The sequence below is a fragment of the Halichoerus grypus genome, chromosome 14 (assembly GCF_964656455.1).
Source record: "Halichoerus grypus chromosome 14, mHalGry1.hap1.1, whole genome shotgun sequence".
Taxonomy (NCBI): Eukaryota; Metazoa; Chordata; class Mammalia; order Carnivora; family Phocidae; genus Halichoerus; species Halichoerus grypus.
In genome coordinates, this window is record NC_135725.1 from 67333957 (window position 1) to 67352320 (window position 18364).

The 18364-nt window shown below is 37.8% G+C and overlaps 1 protein-coding gene across 5 annotated transcripts; it reads left to right on the plus strand.

The window, feature by feature from the left end:
- Positions 1 to 3449: 3449 nt before the first annotated feature.
- Positions 3450 to 15303, plus strand: LOC118547795 (protein NipSnap homolog 3A-like). 5 transcript variants are annotated; one of them, XM_078061543.1, is made up of 7 exons: positions 3593 to 3657; positions 5978 to 6064; positions 6514 to 6724; positions 8468 to 8623; positions 10605 to 10754; positions 14291 to 14377; positions 14470 to 15303. In XM_078061543.1, exons 3-7 carry the CDS (start codon positions 6598 to 6600, stop codon positions 14544 to 14546), a joined length of 597 nt encoding a protein of 198 aa, XP_077917669.1. In that variant the 5' UTR covers positions 3593 to 3657; positions 5978 to 6064; positions 6514 to 6597; the 3' UTR covers positions 14547 to 15303. The 5 variants fall into 5 exon arrangements, with proteins under 5 accessions (XP_077917668.1, XP_035967350.1, XP_035967348.1 ...); XM_036111456.2 differs by having other exon boundaries at positions 3645 to 3782; XM_036111455.2 differs by lacking the exon at positions 5978 to 6064 and having other exon boundaries at positions 3568 to 3782.
- The last annotated feature ends 3061 nt before the right edge of the window (positions 15304 to 18364 follow it).

Sequence of the window (18364 nt, forward strand, 5' to 3'; positions counted from 1 at the left end):
AAAACAAATCAAATGATAATAAAACTTGAAACAATTCAGGAAGAAGACCCACAACAATAACTAAAAAATAAACACCTGTAATTAATGTCCTCTGAGATAGAAATTATGAACCCATGAAACAAAAAGAGTATATTATTTCTGATTAAAAAAAGAGAGAGAGAGAGAAATAAAGAAATATTCTGGGGAAGGGATAAAAAAGGGGCTTTGGGGAATAAATACTGTGAAAGTATAAGTTTAAAATAAATGAGTTAGAAGATAAAATTATGGTACTTTATCCCCAAAACCATAGGCCAAAAAAGTAGATATGTAAAACAGTAGAAAGAATAAAATTAGAAGATCAAGTGGAGGTACAATGTTTGATTAACAGAAGTTCCGAAGATTGAGAAGAAAATTTAAAAATCCAAGAAACAAAAAATTTTCAGGATTGAAGAGTGTCCACATTATGAGGTTACACTGAGTGAGGAACACTGTATGAAAAAAAATATCGACTCCATGGCACATTACTGTGAAATTTCAGAACACCCAGGAACAAAGAGAAAAACATAAAAGTTTCCAGCGAGACTGACAGAAACAAGCAAGTCACATACAAAGAATTAGGAATCAAAATGGCATGAATTTCTTACTAGAAGGTATTATACAATGGAGCACTGCCTTTAAAAATATGAGGAAAAGTTATTTCCAATGTAGAATTTTACACCCTCCCAAAATATGAATCAAGAGGGCTGGTAGAATAAAGCATGTTTTATAGATACAAATCTCAGAAGTTTAATTCCCATGTACCCTGTCCTAAAATTAGAAGTTAAAAGAAAAAGAAACAAAATCCGGACAATAGGAAGTCCAACACAAAGCAAAGGAGATCCCAGAATTACTACCATGCCATCTTAGAGAACTAGTCCACACTGGAGCAAGAGAACAAAGAACTCTCTAAAGATAACTCTAAAAGATGAAACTGAAAAGCTGATTAATAGGTTTAATCATATTTGTTACCAAAAGATCCATCACAGCTGCTAACTCAGTAAACAAATGGGCAAGCCCTGGTACACTGCCATGGCCAATTATTCCATCCCAGAGAATTCGGAGGGGACTGGACAAATTGAAAGCATAGCTCCTGGCTGGGTTTGCCAACACTGTTGGAGAACAGTCAGATAAACTCATCACAAGAGTTCATCTGAGAAGCCAGTAACTCAAGAGATAAGGGTTTCGAAAAGAGAAGGGAGAAATTTATTGTGGGTACTGGCAGCCAGGGGAGGTGGTAAGCTCAAGACTTAACAACCAACCTCTCTACCTCCAACATGGACACTTAACAATTTTATAAGGAGAGGTTGGTGGGGGGATACATGCAAGAGAGCAGGCAGACAGCCTGTGATCGTGGGTGAAGGTTGGTATGTGTTCAGCCCATGATCAGCCCATGAACAGATAATTCAAGGGCAGAAAAAGAGGACCTGTGGGTATGGTCTTCTAGGCATCACATTGCTATCAGGGCTTTTCCGATGTGGTGTTTGGGATGTTCTGGGTCCTTGAAAAAGAACTTCATCATGCTTCAAGAAAGTACGCTAAGAAATAAGCACAATTTTAGTTAACAGCATGAGTTAAGCAGTCTTGTCTATTTCTGGTTTTAACTGTTGGGGTCTACAGTTGAGCAAGAGGGCTCACTAACATAATGAAAGGTATATTCTTTTGGCAAAAAGTTTGGTGATTAATAAATGATAGGTATGAGGAAAACAACAGAAACGAAGCAAAGAGGGAGAGAAAAAAAGTAGTTACACTCCTATTGATTAAGATTACAGGTGTAACCCACTTAGCAGTGGCTTAAACTGGAAGACGATTTCTCATGTAAAAGAACTCCAGAGATGGGCGGTCCAGGACTCTTAGCTTGCTGTTCCATGGTGTCAGAACCTAGGCGTCTTCTCTCCTGTTGTCCCGTCTCCAGCATGTGGCCTCTACCTCATAATTCAAGAAGTCAAGCCATTACACCCATATTCCAGCATGAAGAAATAAGAAAGAAACAAAGGAGAGAACTGCTCCTCCTACACCGCTTTAGACTCACTTATAGTAGGTTATAAATGCACTAACACATTACACTGGCCAGGACTTAGTCACATAGCTGCACCTAGATGTTTAATATTTTAAAAAGAGAGCAGCAGGGAGAATGGATAATGGGAAATAGCTAATAGTCTCTGCTATCTCCCTCCAGTACTTCCCACTGTTCATATCCTACATTGTTTTCTTCTCAGAGTATTTATTAATCGCTGATGTATTTTTCTCTTTATTGCTTAATATTTCCCCGAACCGGTAAGTTCCAAGAAGACAGGGACTATGTCTTTTGCTCACCCCTGTACCCGTTTCTGGAAAAGTACCTGAGGCATAGAAGGAATTTAATAGTTAGGGGCCGAATGAGTGAATGAATTGTTAATTCCAGGGAGGGGGCAAAGTCTAAGAAAATAAATTGAAACATAAAGAAAGATCCAGTCCAGGCACAGATCCAGTCCAGGCATATCGTTCAAAACGATGCCCATCACCCAGAAAAACTTAATCACCCCCTTTGGAATTATAATTTTAAAAAGCCTCCCTCTGAACAGATAATTCAAGTCTTTGAAGAAGGCACAACCAATGCAACCACTGGTGATATCCCTGTAATACTTCCCTATTCTTGATAGTATAAGCAGTATTATTTCAATGTATGCAATAATGTAACTATTGTGTAATTGTGAGTCTGATTATGTATTGTGTAATTGTGTTCTCTGTAATGTAATTAGTAATAAAAATGTAAACATTAATATACTGTAAATTAATAATGTGACAATTTTTAATGTACCCATATTCAGATGGGGAAGGGAAGGTTATTTTGAGGGAGTGGTATGTAAGAGACCTAAATCCTCATTTTCCAAGCAACAGATACTATCTATAACTAAAAATACTAAGACACACCAGGAAAAGCCTGTAATTTAGAGGAGAAGAAAGCATTAGAAGAAAAAAGTGGAAAATTGTTATTGATGTTGAAAATAGTTATTCTGAGGACCAATAATCAAGGATACGGAGAACAAGATCCGAGGTCTGCTGGTATGCTTTTTTAAGGCTTACAAAACTATTTGACTTTTTAATACTTAATTCGATGCCCCCATTCCAATGAGCTCCTGAAAAATACAATTTCAGTCATTATTAGAAGCCTTAGGAGGTCATGCTGGGGTGGCGATTAGGGAAAGAGGATGCACTTCATGAGGAAAAGTGAAGGCTCCAGGTCTTTACGTAAATCACCCCGACTAACGATTAACCAGGGCAAAAACCTCCACGATTTTAAATGCACAGCATTACGCGTGCACGCATCATACTCCCTTCTCAAAGGACAAACACGCATTCTGCACGCGCAACTGCGCATGGAGACGAGGTGATGGGCTCAGAAAGGTGGAACGGGAACGATCCCCGCCTTCAGCCAATCCTAATGTCCCCTCTGACGTTGGGTAAGAATGTCTGAGGAAACAAACAAGAGTACCAAAGGCCACGTGCCGTTCAAACGCGCCAGGCGCTGGGCCCGGGAAGGACGCGAGCAGACGGGGCGGTGCCGCCACGCCTCCCGGCACCAGAGGCGGCGCTCACGCCGCCGAGTCCTGCCGCAGCCTGCGTCCGCCAGGAGTTCAGTCGCTGCTCTTTTCCCGGCGGGTAAGCAGGAGGAATCTAAGAAAGGGTACCGGCTGGCTGTCCTTCCCAGCGCTCGAAGCCCCGCCATGCTCGTCCTCCGAAGCGGCCTGACTAGGGCTCTGGCTGCGCGGAAGCTCGCGCCTCAGGTACCGGCCGCGGAGACGCGCCCAAGCCGAGCCCTGGTTTGGGAGGAGGAAGGGTGTCAGCGAGGAGCTAGTAGTCCCGCGCATGCGCCACTCGGCTCGCTCGCCCAGACTTGCGAGTGCCGCGCATGCGCCCAGCCGGTTCGCGCGCCGAGATTATTCTGTTTTCAGTGCGCGTCCCAGACCCCCGAGCTGGGGCGTTGTGCGTGGAGGGGTGTAGCCAGGCGGGAGGGTACGCTGGCCAGTGTCGCCTCCCGGCCAGCTCGCCAGCAGCCGTGAACAAGACTTCTGTGGCCTAAGGTGCCAGGCGGCCCTGAGGACACTCCTGGAGCTCCCGCTGCTCCGTATTTGCTTCCCAGCCCCGCTGCGTTCGCCAGGTTGGGCCGGTGCCAGGTGTTGGCTGGTCGAGCCTTTCCTTTTGATTTGTCCTTTTGACAAGCCACCGCCCCCTCCAGACAGAAGGTAGAGGAGAAATAGGTCAACCAGCCGCTGGCGAAAGAACAGGCCTCCCCCGTTTAAACGATATGTACACAACTTCTGAGCGTTTTGCAGAGAACCCTGAAGAGGAGGGCCAGCGTGCCAGTGGTGGAGCATCCTGCCCAGCTGCCCACTGCCTCGTGCGGGTGGTGGCCGAGCCAGGCAGGGCCAGGAACCTCGTAGCAAACAGAATGATACCCTCACTTAACCTTAGATGAGAAAAACACAATAGATTTTGTGATTTAGCCTTAACTGTCGGGACTTGGCCTATTCTGTGAATCTACAGATTTTTTCCTTTGATATTGAGGCTGGTACTTTTCTCGAAGGGTATAAGTGAAAGGGGATGAACCTACTCTTGAGACTGACTCTGTGGAAGACTGAGGAACCAATGATGGCCCATTAACCCAAGATTAGCAATCCAGTCTTAATCTTTCCTGATTGACACTCTACTGGGGCAGGGCCAAGAGGTATTCCTTACAGCTTTACTCTGAACTTTGATTATTAAATATCAGCCAGTTGTTCTCACAAGTGAATTGGAAGTGAATTGAAAGTATTTTGAAATACTTTCACTTTATGGAAAATGAGCCCGTATTTGGAGATAAGGGAGCCTAGAACACTCATGAATCCTACCCCAGAATAGTTGTAGTTTCTGCCCTTAACAAAAATCACCTCTCCCTAAGCACACTCACTTATCTCACTGCTGTTACCCTTTCTGTGGGCTTTTCCCTCTTACTGTTTCTTCTTTGAAAGATAATAAAAATACGTGCCTTTGACCACGTATTTGTTTCCTAATACAAATTCCCTGAAAAACGACTTAAAAGCAATTGTTATAAATACCACACTGTCCCGTTTTCTGATATATTTTATTTATAATACTTTTTAAACTATAATACTAGGCAGTTGTTTATTTGGATAACATTCTCTTATTAAAATTTGGTTAAAATGACACAAAAAGCATGTCCAGCAAAAATAGAAGTATCTGCAATAGTTTTTGGAGGGAATACTTGCTTTTCAAGTAAGCTTAGACACTTGGGCAGTAGAAACTTAACTCAGGGGACATGAATGGAATGAACTCAAATATATAATTATAATTATGATATTATACACAGATGAAATACATAGACAATTGTGTGTTTTAACCTAAATTATGTCAGATAAAGAAGTCTACTGGTTTCATTTGATGTACCAGGTAGTCAAATAAGCCCAAAATTTGTCCATAGCTTTGTACCAAAGCTTTTGATAGTTTTGATTAATAAGCTCCATGAAACTAAAAAAATAATAATAATAAGCTTCATGAAACTGGCACATGATAACCAAACCTACAGTAAGAAGAATTTGTAAGTGAAAATGCCATAGGATTGTGTGGGTGTGAATGTATACTCATGCACACGTATATATACACAGAGGATAATCTCTGGCAGGGCATTTCCTATCTAAAGTTAAGTTTATTCAGACTTGGAGGACTAAATTAGAAGAAAACTTTATATAAGTAGCATACAACTAATACAACAACAACTAACAGTTCTTAAGGGATATTTTCGTCAATCTGGCAAAATTGGATGGATTAAATGCCCTTCTTCACATTGCATCTGTAATTAAACCTAATAATGATTCAGACAATTCTAACTTGTTGATTTTCCCTTTATAGCATTCATACAGTCCACCACCATGTTATAATGCAGTTGGATAGATTATAACACTCCATTCCTATCTTTTACCAGGGATCTACTTCATTGGATTTGGGAAATACTTTGACCTGAATAGCAATTTTTATTTTTAAGAAAAACCTAAAAGGGAGTTTTTTGCAAGTAAGCACATTTCCATTTTGCTTGCCAAAACACCTGCATATTTTATAAAGTTCACTTAAATGCATAACTAACATATATAGTATTGACTAAAAATGGAATATTGGCTAAATAAGGGAAGACATCTGCAAATTTATTAGAATCCTAATTGTAGTTCTTGGGTAAAGGACTCTTATTAAGACCCCAGTGCCGCCTTATGATTAAATTTCATGAAAAAAAGGCTAATAGTGGATCCGTGCTAAGAAACAGTAACTATATATTCAGCATACTTAAGACTACTTACCTTTATTGACGTTTCTCCAAACAAATGTCTAAAGAGAGATCACAAAAGAAGTACAAACATGGATTATGAGTCTAATGCGTGCCCTTTGTTTCTAGATTCAGATTTGGTTGTAACAATATTATAAACCCTACCTTCCCAAAATATTTAAATTTGCCTTATCTTTCTTCAGGTGTGCTCATCTTTTGCTACGGGCCCCAGACAATACGATGGAACATTCTATGAATTTCGTACCTATTGCCTTAAGCCCTCAAAGATGAATGAGTTTCTGGAAAATGTTAAGAAAAACATACATCTTCGGACAGCTCACTCTGAATTGGTTGGATACTGGAGTGTAGAATTTGGAGGCCAAATGAATAAAGTGTTTCATATTTGGAAGTATGGTATGATTTTTCCAGCTTCAGGGTTCAGTATAGATTTTCATTCTGTTAAATGTTACTTGACACTTAGCTCTCGGATCTAGATTAGTATAAATACCCATAGGTTAAAATAAACTTTTAAAAAGGGGAACAACAACAAAAAACGAATTCAGTGATTTCTCCTCCCAGTGGCACACCTTTAACAACCCTTTGCTCAAATCCTTATGTTACCGTAAATGAAAAAGTGTGGTATCTCATATTTCAAATCATAAAATTGTGAGCTAGGCTTCAATGCTCAGAAAAATTTTACAATGGTTTGTCATAAAGACGATTTATGAAAAAAATTAAAGCAGTGATTACAAGAGCCCAAATAGGTTAAGATCATAAAGGAAGGGAGAGTTATTTTTTATTATTGTTGAAGCTCTGGCTGGATATCAGGATTTTAGTAGAAACAATTCAGATATGTAGGGGCTTTAGAGTAGTAGAGGTTGATGGGGATGATAGTTAACTTCTTGGCCTCACCCAATGCTAAGATTTAATAATTTGTTATGTTGAGAAAATCATTTTTGTGTTATTTGTGCATTCCAAGGTTCCAGGGAATTTACTGTTCTAGGGAAGTAAAGACAATCAGAGTTCTCCCCATATTGAAGTTGATTTACCCCTGGTTTAATATTCAAAGAAGAACAGGTTGCACGAATCCCCAGGATGTTTGTTACTCCAATGTCTAATCTTTGTGAAGTCCACATCAGGACTTGATGAAATCCAGAGAATTTCAATACCTTCATTTAGTGTTTGATCATCAGTGTCCAAAGTTAATAGTCATGAAGTATTTTAATATGAAAAGTGTTCATTCCATGTTTAAAATGGCCCTAATTTAGGGGTTTTCCCTATTGTAATAGAATAAACCCCATTAAAACACAGTTTATGCTTTAATGTGCCACCAGCGGACTCAGGTCCCTTTAAAAAAATCACTAGTAAAGTCTTAATATAACTCACTTAAGCTCTAAGATCCCCAATGTAAACCATAGAAAACTCTTTTACCATCAGTCTTAATGAGACCCTAATAGTAAATATAGTACTAGGCCTAAATATTTAGTAAATGTTTAAATATCAAACATAAGAGAAATAAATACTGGGTAAAAAGAATGGTGATAATAAGAAAATCAGCACTCCTTCTTTAGAAGCTGTTCAAAGAAGAGGCTTAAAAAGCGCATCTTCTTTTCATTTATGTTAAATTTAATTCAGAGTATACCTTGACCTGACCACTCACCACCACCACCAAAGAAAAATAGTCCTTCTCTAAACGGGCGCCGTAATTTAAATGCCTCAAATAATAAGAATAATTAATATATATTGAGTGCTATCTAGGTGCCAAACACTGCTCAAAGCCCCTCTCGTGTACTAATTCATTTAATCTTCACAACAACCCTGGAGGGAGATACTATATCATTATCCCCATTTCACAGACAAGAAATGGGCACAGAAGGATTCAATAACTTAACCTAAGTCACACAACTACCTAGTAAGTGGTAGGGCCTATAAAGCCCACTACATGACATGATCATTAGTTGTTTAAATTTCTGCTCCCCTTTTAGACCATGAGAAACTTGAGGACAGATGTCACTTCTATTTATGTTGATAGCTGCAGTGATAGAACAGTGTCCTTATGTGGCCTCAATGAACATTTGCTGAGTTGAATGAAATCCAGAAAAGGTATAGGTGATTTTAATTAAGTGTTTATTTTTCTTACTCCTTTTCGTCCCATAGATAATTTTGCTCATCGAACTGAAGTTCGGAAAGCCGTGGCCAAAGATAAGGAATGGCAACAATCTGTCGTTCCAAATCTGGCTCTCATAGATGAACAAGAGACTGAGATCACTTACCTGGTGCCATGGAGCAAATTAGAAAAGCCTGCAAAAGAAGGTAGGTCCTTCCCTCTTAGCTACTTTGAATTCTGATGGAGAAAATACTAAAGATTTCAAGCTATAAAAACTTAACTTCCAGGGGTGCCTGGGTGGCTTAGTCAGTTGAGCGTCTGACTCTTGATATCTGCTCGGGTCTTGATCCCGGGTTGTGAGTTTGGGTCCTGAGTTGGGCTCCATGCTGGGCATGGAGTCTACTTAAAAAACTAAACTTCCCTAGGAAAAAGTAATGTTGTGTTTTATATAGGAATATATTATGATTATAGAGATAAATGAATTTTAGATCTTTGCTTATTAAAACAATGAACATTGAATGATGTTTTTTTCCAATTTGGAAAAGCTCTTAAATTTGAGGTATAAATATAAAAAGTTGACATGGGGGGGGCGCCTGGGTGGCTCAGTCGTTAAGCATCTGCCTTCGACTCGGGTCACGATCCCAGGGTCCTAGGATTGAGCCCCGCATCGGGCTCCCTGCTCCGCAGGAAGCCTGCTTCTCCCTCTCCCACTCCCCCTGCTTGTGTTCCCTCTCTCACTGTCTCTCTCTCTCTAATAAATAAATAAAATCTTAAAAAAAAAAAGTTGACATGGGGAATAAAGGTTGAAAAATTGAGGGTTGGGAGCAGACAAGTATGGTTAGGTAAAAGATGATGTATGATATTTTGTCATAGTTTGGTATTTTTTAGACACAAATTACAGTTAATCTTAAAATATTAAGGGTATTTTTGCCTGTAAGACTGTGTTGGGGAATGAATTAAAATGTTAAGCTGTATTACTGTAGTTTAACATTTTTGTTTTCCTTTTATTTCTCATTTTAAAAATAATTACTAAAGATTTGTCTTCTTCCTGATTTTATTTTCTTGCTCCTTTAAGGAAACCTTTACCTTAACATTGTTTTAAACAAAAGTCAGATTTTTTGAAATATTAATTAATTCAAATGTTATTTTATTTCCCCCATTTTTCCTAACTTTGTAGTATAGAGTACAAGGGATTTGAAAGTCTTGTTTGGACCCTTATCCACCTAGACCTTTCCTCAGGCTTCCAGCACTATCTAAAAACTAAGTGGCTTCTTGGACAGTGTCAAATCTTGGTTCTTTTCCTCTTTGTTGTTCATAACTCTTTAGTAACTTTGTGCTTTTTTTTTTTTCTTCTCAAAGCTACTTGTCCCCTAGTTCCTCTTCCTCTACCTGCCCCATACTTCTGATCAGAAGGTAAAATGCTTTTCAAGTATTTACCTGGATATTTAGAAACAATAAAATCATCTCCTTCAGTTGTTTCTGTTTTTTTTCCCCCTACTCAACAACTAAGCATTGTTGGCTCCATCGTTTGTTCCTATTAGAAGTGGAATCCTATAGAGGGAAATTATACAAACAAAAAGTATTTCCTCTGGAAAGAAGAGGAAATATGGGAGATCAGAAAATGCTTTTCTTATTCATTTCTTACCGGAAAGTGCAGGTTCAGGGAGCTCAAAAATCCTAGACTTACTATAAATGCTCAATATTTGTTTATTGACAAAACTTGGGCACGTGGGTGGCTCAGATGGTTAAGCATCTGCCTTTGGCTCAGGTCATGATCTCCAGGTCCTGGGATCGAGTCCCACATCAGGCTCCCTGCTCAGCAGGGAGTCTGCTTCTCCTTCTCCCTCTGCCTCTCCCCCTGCTTGTGCTCTCCCTCTGTCTCTCTCTCTTGAATAAATAAATAAAATCTTTAAAAAAAAATTTCAGATAATAGCTTTATATATCTTCCCTTTTTTGTTGTTCTGTATAAGCTTAACAAGTGATCCTTAAACTTGGACAAGGACTTTCTAAACATAAAAGCAAGGAAAACTAATGCCATAATTCATAAATATGTCTACATAAACATGTACATGTCTATGATCCTCCAAATCTGTGTATGTAGATTAGTCTTTCAGTGGAACTGAACTAACCTGATTAGAAATTTCTTGAATATCTTTTGTAAAATAATTATTTTTCTCCCTATTCTAGGAGTCTATGAACTGGTTATTTTTCAGATGAAGCCAGGTGGGCCAGCTTTGTGGGGTGATGCATTTAAAAGGGCAATTAATGCCCATGTGGATCTAGGCTACTCAAAACTAGTTGGAGTTTTCCACACAGAATATGGAGCACTCAACAGAGGTATAGTTGTCTATTTCTTCTATGAAATTACAAAGTATATTGGTAATCTATTAAGTTTCGTGGGTCAGTTTGTCTCTTTTTTCCATTGTGGTATATATTTAAACTTTTATTGCCAAATTTTTAGGGTTTTTTTTAATAATTTTAAGGGTTGAAAAAACCTGATTTATATCTTATTTGTTTGGAACGTTAACACCTCATGAAGCCTTTTTCAAATGTTAAAATGTAATGTTTTCCATGACACATCAAAGTGATAAAAAACTGCAAAGAGCCTCAAGAAAGTATCTGTCCTTTCATCTTTTTTTTCCTCTAAATATACTTTTATTGACTTTTTAAAATAACATTATTTGGGGTAGAGAGATTGTCTTGAATGAAAAAGTAGTACATATTTTTACACGTACTAAAGAGATGGAGATGCTTTAGGGGGGAAAATATTTCCCCCTACTTAGAGATAATACTGTTAACATTTTGGTCTTTTTATGTCATCTGTGTGATACACACACACATACACAAACACGTCATTCATATATGTGTGTCTGTGTATAAATATATATAAATATATGTGTGTACACACACATATGTTCATATATATATGAGTGACATAGGAATAAGAAAACCAAAATGTTATTTGATATATATATATATGCTAGAAATAATGCATTTGCATGATTAATAATGACCTCTTAACACTTCATTGTGGGTATACACAGCTTACACGTAAATATACGTACCTGAATTTATTTATTTATTTGCTTTTAAAGTTTATTTAAGTAATCTCTACACCCAGTGTGGGGCTCAAACTCACAACCCTGAGATCAAGAGTCACATGCTCCACCAACTGAGCTAGGCAGGTGCCTGCTGAATTTATATTTAAAACATCTATTTGGGGCATTTAACTTTTTTTTTTTTTTTTTTTTTTTTTTTTTTTTTTTTTTTTAAAGATTTTATTTATTTATTTGAGAGAGAGAGAGAGTGAGAGAGAGAGCGCAAGAGGGGGTAGGGTTAGAGGGAGAAGCAGACTCCCCGCCGAGCAGGGAGCCCGATGTGGGACTCGATCCCGGGACTCCGGGATCATGACCTGAGCCGAAGGCAGTCGCTTAACCAACTGAGCCACCCAGGCGCCCCTGGGGCATTTAACTTTTAAAGTTGAAAGTTACTGCAGTCAGAATTTCAGAGAGTTTTTTATGGCAAACTCTTAAAAATGTATGTAAAGTTCATCTGGGAGGATAAATGACTAAGAATAGCTAATTAAGTATTTGAAAGACTCATCATATTGATTTGCCTCCTTAACTTCCTATTTAATGTCCAGTGGACATCTCACATCTAACACACTCAAAGCCAAGCTTCTGATCTTTACCCAGAAATTTAACTTCTAGCAGTGTATCCTAAGAAAATAATCAGAATATACAGAAAAAGGTATTTTTAAGTTGGAAAATATATCAAGAGGAGGAAAAACTGAAAATTATTAGATGTCTGTCTCACACCATACACTAAACTGGAATCCACATGGATTATAGATTTAAGTGTAGACAAAAAGTAGTCATAGAATTACTAAAATAAAATATAAATGTGTTTAATAATATGGATGAGAACTATGCTTCTAAGCTAAAAAACAAATGAAGAAACAATGAAGAGAAAAAAAAATCAATTGATGATTTTATTTTTAAAAGGCTCAATCTTTCTGCATGCCCCAAAACACCATAAATGAAATTCAAAAGCAAAAAGAGAAATGAAGACTTAACACAAAGCTAGATATACACATGACTACTAAATATATATATATTAAAGAAGATACAGATTAAGACAATAATGAGATACCATTTTTACCTAATAAAGACATACTTATATAAAGTATTTGATAGGTTGGAAAAAATAAGTACTCAGATACTGTATAGGGTTCATACTGTGTTAATCTTTTCCCTCCCCAAAATTTGGCAATATAAATAAAAAGCTTTAATTTTAAAATAATTTTTGCCAATACTCTAGGAAATATGCATAGGTGTGTAGTATGTTAGGATATATAGGAAAGAAGTTTGAAAGGATGTAAATGATATTAATGATAATGTTTATTGTCTATTTTTTATAATGGACATCTATAACTTTTATAAGAAAAAACTACTAAAAACATGTGTGCACACTTTTTAATCTTAAATTACATTCTCAGCATAGGAGATAGTAATATGCTGAGTATAAATCAGGACATAATTTCTGGAGGACAGTGTATAATGTGTACACTGTACATATAGAAGTATATACAAAATACTCTGTGGTTCTCTCAGTTCCAATTTTAGGAGTTCCTGTTGAGGAAATTAGATCCAAACTGCCTGGCTTTAAATCCCAGCTCCACCACTATCTTCGTGACTTCACATGAGTCACTTCATCTTACGGTGACTTATACTGCTCATTGATAAAATAATGATAATAATATCCTAAGATGATTGTGAAAATTAAATGAGTTAATACATGCAGAACTCTTAGAACCAAGCCTAGCATATAGTAAGCACCCCAAAAATGTTAGTAGTCGTTGTCTTTGACATTGTTATTATTATAGGTACACATGTAGCTGCTGCTCTGAGGTTGATGTCAGCATTGTTTACAATGAGGAAGTGTTGGAAACAATGTGTTATGACCCTATGTATATGTGTATATATGTACTTGTAACACACAGACACACATCATATAGGTCCTATACCTTACAGAGCGTATACGCTTTGTGTATATAAATATGTAAACATATAAAAATACATATGTACATAAATATGGAAAGAGATGCACCAGAATAGAAAAGTAGTTGTTTCAGGGTGGTAGAAATGACTCCTACTTTCTGCTTATCTGCATTTTCCAAAATCTATACGGCTAACATACATTACATTTAATTATAAAAAAAATTTCAGTATTTTATAGAATCCTGAAATATTTTGAATGATATAAATAATCAATTATAAAGGGTTGGGATAAAAAAGTTGTCACATAGCAACATAGGAGGAATTCACATAGTCATTAAAAATTAAGGTTACTGCCATGGAAAATAAGCATTGTTGATTTTTAAAAATATTACTAAGCATGATATACACTAAGACCGTAATCTGATTTTACTCATTTTTTAAAAGAAATACACTAAATATCAGTAGAGGTTCTCTCTGGGTTGTTAAAATTATGCTACTTTGAATTTTCTTCTTCGTATCTTCCAAATTTTCAGTAATAAACATCTTCTTTATAATTTTTTAAAAATAAAGTAAAATATAGTAGAAAGTCATAAAATTTGGGTCTAGCCTTGATTGTGTCTTTAGTGGTGGTACTTTTTCTTTCCAGCCTTCCTTTTCTTCATCTATAAAACCAGTTTGATTAATTAATTAATTTCTCTCCCGAATCTCTGACCCCCTCTGAAATCATATTACTAACATACTTAATTTTACCTTTTTGATATCCACTATTTTGATCTAAAGAACAAGACTTAATGTTTCTGATTAATTTTTCTGTATTTCTTACTTGTAGTAACACCATAGTCTTTAGATGCTGTTTTTGGTTTATTTCTGCAGTTCACGTTCTTTGGTGGAATGAGAGTGCAGACAGTCGTGCGGCTGGGAGACATCAGTCTCATGAGGATCCCAGGGTTGTGGCAGCTGGTAAGCTATTTCACTAGGCATGAAGTATTCGAACCACAAATTCGATTCAGTCAGTAACTTTATATGCCTTCTTATGAAATGTGTTTTTCCAGTTCGGGAGAGTGTCAATTACCTCGTGTCTCAGCAGAATACGCTTCTGATCCCTACATCATTTTCACCTCTAAAATAGTTTTCCATTGAAATACGAAGCATTGCATTAACTGCTATAAGATGTGTCTGCTAATGGTGCTTAAATTCTCCTAAGAGATTCTCACTTGCATTTGAAGAAGGTGGTAAGTTAATTTTCTGTGTCTCCACTTCTGAAGCCACCTCTATCCTTCCTTCCTCTGTTCCTCTCCACCTTAGGAAATAGTTCTGTTCATATTCCCCTTGGCATTTTCAGTGTCTGTTACACATTAGAAATAGTTGCTACTACTTGATCTTGATTTTTCATTGGTTTCAGAATATCTCTTGTACTCCCTTTTGACAACCCTCTGCTTTTATAATGTTTTCTTATATTCAAATGATGATTTTACATTTTGAACCCGGTATTTTAAAATTATTTATATATAATGTCCATCTTTTCATGTCTGTTTTTTTCTGAGATTTAAAATATTTTTGCTCAGTAAAGTTTATTTTGTGATCAAATGGGATTCTAATCTAAGATCAAATATATTTCTTTATCTTGGCAAAGTCCAGTGTCACCTGTGTCATCTGTATTAATTATGGTTTTCACATTAATTATGAGTCCCTCGAACTTCGAAAATAATGTAACTAGGTCTCTGTTAAAAACTTCAGAAGACTTGTTTTATGTGCTGAAATGTGTTCATTTATAGTTAATTTTTGTTCATTTTGGATCACTAACAGATACTTGGAACAGCTATTTGTTTTGAAGAGATCTTTATGGTTATGAGAATGGTTGCCTGAATAAAAGCCTACATACCCATTCTGCAGGTTTTTTTATTTGTGTTTTGTATTTATACGCTCTTTTCTAGAGCTTTTACTGGGTCATTGTAGGGTAGTGACACGGTAACAACCTAACGACTTTATTGTAAATATTAAGTTACATTAAGAAGGTAACATAATAATCCCAGAAAGTTTTCAGTACCACCACATATTCTAAGGTTTTTCTTCAAACACCTTTAATTTCCATTTTAGTTGAGTGCACCTGCCTTCTAAAACTAGGTTTAGTAATTACAAGTTCTCTTGATAGTCTATATTTCGAGCCATATTATTGTGTGTTTCTAAAACATTGTGAGTATAAAATAGTAAATCATGAATTAGCTGTCTTAAGGGAAACTTGGAAAACAAAGTACAGCATAAGACTCCGGATAGAAGAAATGTCTTAAAGGATTAAAAAAAAAAAAACAAAAAATTGAAAGGGGAGATGGGTGTTCAGGTGCAGCGTATACTATTAACAGACAAGAATCCAAATAAAAGCTTTGTGATCCAGCTATTGTCATGTCTTCTGCTTCACAGTAAAGCAGAACTCTCAGTAGAGTTACACGTATATTCCCCATCTTTACCTCTTACTCTTCCCTCAACCTGATCCTTGTCAGTCTACTGAAAGGACTCTTTTCAAGGTCACCAAGGACCTCTGTCTTACCAAATTCAGTCGTTTTCTCTGCCTTTACCTTGCTTCTCAGCAGTGTTGGGACACACTGAGAGCAGTGTTTGCCTTCCTGAACACTTGATTCTGAGCTTCAGTATAGGGTGTCAAACTCAGATTTTCCTCCTCACTGGCCAGTCCCTCTCTTCCTTTTGCTGGCTTCTCTGCCACATGTGGGTAGGATCTCAGGGCTCAGGAATGCTATCTTCATTCTCTCTAGGTCAGCCCATTTAGTCGCAAGGCTTAAAAACCATATACGTACTGATGACTTACACATTTTTATCTTCTTTCCCATCATTGTTCCTGAGCACCAGACTGAAGTATGAATGGCCATTTTAACACAACCATTTACCTAGTTTGAGTCACAAACTAGAAGTCACCTCGATAGCTCTTGCTCTCAACCCCTACATGGAGCTTGTCGGTAATTCCTGTTGGCTCTGTCTCTAAAATAGATCCTGAACATTACTATTCCTATGTCTGTTGCTACACCCTTGCCCAACCCCCCAACATCTTAGCCTCCCTTCTGTCCCTTTTCCCCATACAGCCAGCATTCTTTCTGAAACAGTGATTACATCAAACCACTACCTTGTTTAAAACTCTCCAGTGGTTCCTCATTGCACTAACAATGAAATCCAGATACCTTAACATGGCCTGGGAGGCCCTACAGGTTCTGGTTCCTGCCCCTTCCACCACTCCAGAGACTGCAATTCTCTCTCTCCTTCCCCAACCTGCCAACCTTTTTCCCACTTGGAGCTTCTGCACCAGGTGTTCTTTCTTCCAGGAACATTCTCTCTGCCCACCTTCAAATGTTGGCTCCTACTTATTTGATCAGATCTGAACTCAAATGTCACTCTTCAGGCGGCCATCTCTGACTCGTCTCCATCAACTCATAACCATGGTTCATTTTCTTCTTAGCACTTACTGTAGTCTGAATTTATTATGTTTGTCTACACATCCATTGTGAATGCGAGTATGATTTCTCCACTGAAATTTAAGTTCATTAGAGCAGGAATTCAGTCTTCAACACTGCATCCCAGAGCCTAGAAAAGTATATGGCACACAACAGAGTTCAATAAATACTGGTTAAATTATTGTATCATGATGCCAGGCGGATTTTACGAGACCAATTGTAACTTATACTCACCTTCACCAGAAAGAACCCTCTGCCAGTCTAGTAGCAGCTTAACTTTAAACAAGTTCTTTATCCACTGAGCCACAGTTTACTTGCACATCAAATGGTCCTGCTTACCTCATAGGGCAGATAGTTAATTAGGGAGTAAATGAAGTGCCTGACAACACAGTAAAATACTTGAAAAAGGTAGCTAATTTTCTACCTTTTCATATTTAATATATGCATTACCATTTCAAAGGTTCCAAGGTTCTTTTGAACCTACAAATGTGTATATAGGCTCTTCTCTAGATAGAAGGTTTTCCTCCAGACTCATGGGTGACTTACATGGTTATCTAAATTACTTGCCTTTTCATCTTTCAGTAGCTTTCTTCTCTCGATTGTCATTTTTCACAAAGAAACACAGTTTTTTATCATTTCATTGACATCGCTGTAATGTGAACTTTAAGAGGGAAAGACAGCTGCGATGCTGATTCCAAGTGCTCAAGAAGGCTCACAAACCAAGACCCTTCCTCTGCACGCAGTGGGATGCACGCCTTAGCAAAGGACCACTGAGCACCTGTCCTCAGGGCCGTTAGAGGCGGCCCCACAACTCTGCCATGCTGCCTACGAGGGGGAGTTTGACGGAGGTTCTTCAGGTACTGAGATAAGCAGACATCTTCCCTGAGACTTTGCTAGTGAGCTATGAAAATTACATCCACGTCTTCGTCACAGCCCCGCATAACCCTGGCTTTCGACTGCACAGCACTTTTTACAGGAGAAAGGGAAGGCACCTCTGACGTTCCTCTACTTTTTCCACTTTTTCTGCGTGCTCAGCCAGGCCACCAAACCCCGCAGACCTTGCCAGTACACTCGGCACACACTGTCCTTGTATTTTCAGTTTAACGAACAAAAGACCTCTGAAGGCGGCCGTTGTAGCTTCAATACCAAATAAAGCAGTGAGGTTTTTATCAAACAAACTGAGCTACAGAGTATTTCCAGAGAGCTCTATAGCTTCAAAAATCAGTAAGCTGAATACATTTTACCTAAAAACCTCTTAAACTTATTTACTATCTTAACTGAATTATGAAAGTGTAAACACCCTTTATCTCCAAGTACTCCCCTCAGTTCTCTTTTGTAACAGGACATTTAGCCTTTTCTAAAATTTCTACCCTTGAATCAAAGAGCTTCCTACTACAAGTGGACATTTCTTACTTTCCTAATGTCTTTACAAGCTCTAACAGTAGGTGGTGCTACGAATGCACGGAAATAAATTTGCATAGACCAGCAG

What these genes read in the sequence shown, in the direction of transcription:
- LOC118547795 (XM_036111455.2), top strand. Translation starts at nt 3,723, where the DNA reads ATGCTCGTCCTCCGAAGCGGCCTGACTAGGGCTCTGGCTGCGCGGAAG. An exon ending in CGCGGAAGCTCGCGCCTCAG is followed by an intron (nt 3,783 to 6,513) that starts GTACCGGCCGCG and finishes ATCTTTCTTCAG; the next exon opens with GTGTGCTCATCTTTTGCTAC. An exon ending in AGAAAAGCCTGCAAAAGAAG is followed by an intron (nt 8,624 to 10,604) that starts GTAGGTCCTTCC and finishes TCCCTATTCTAG; the next exon opens with GAGTCTATGAACTGGTTATT.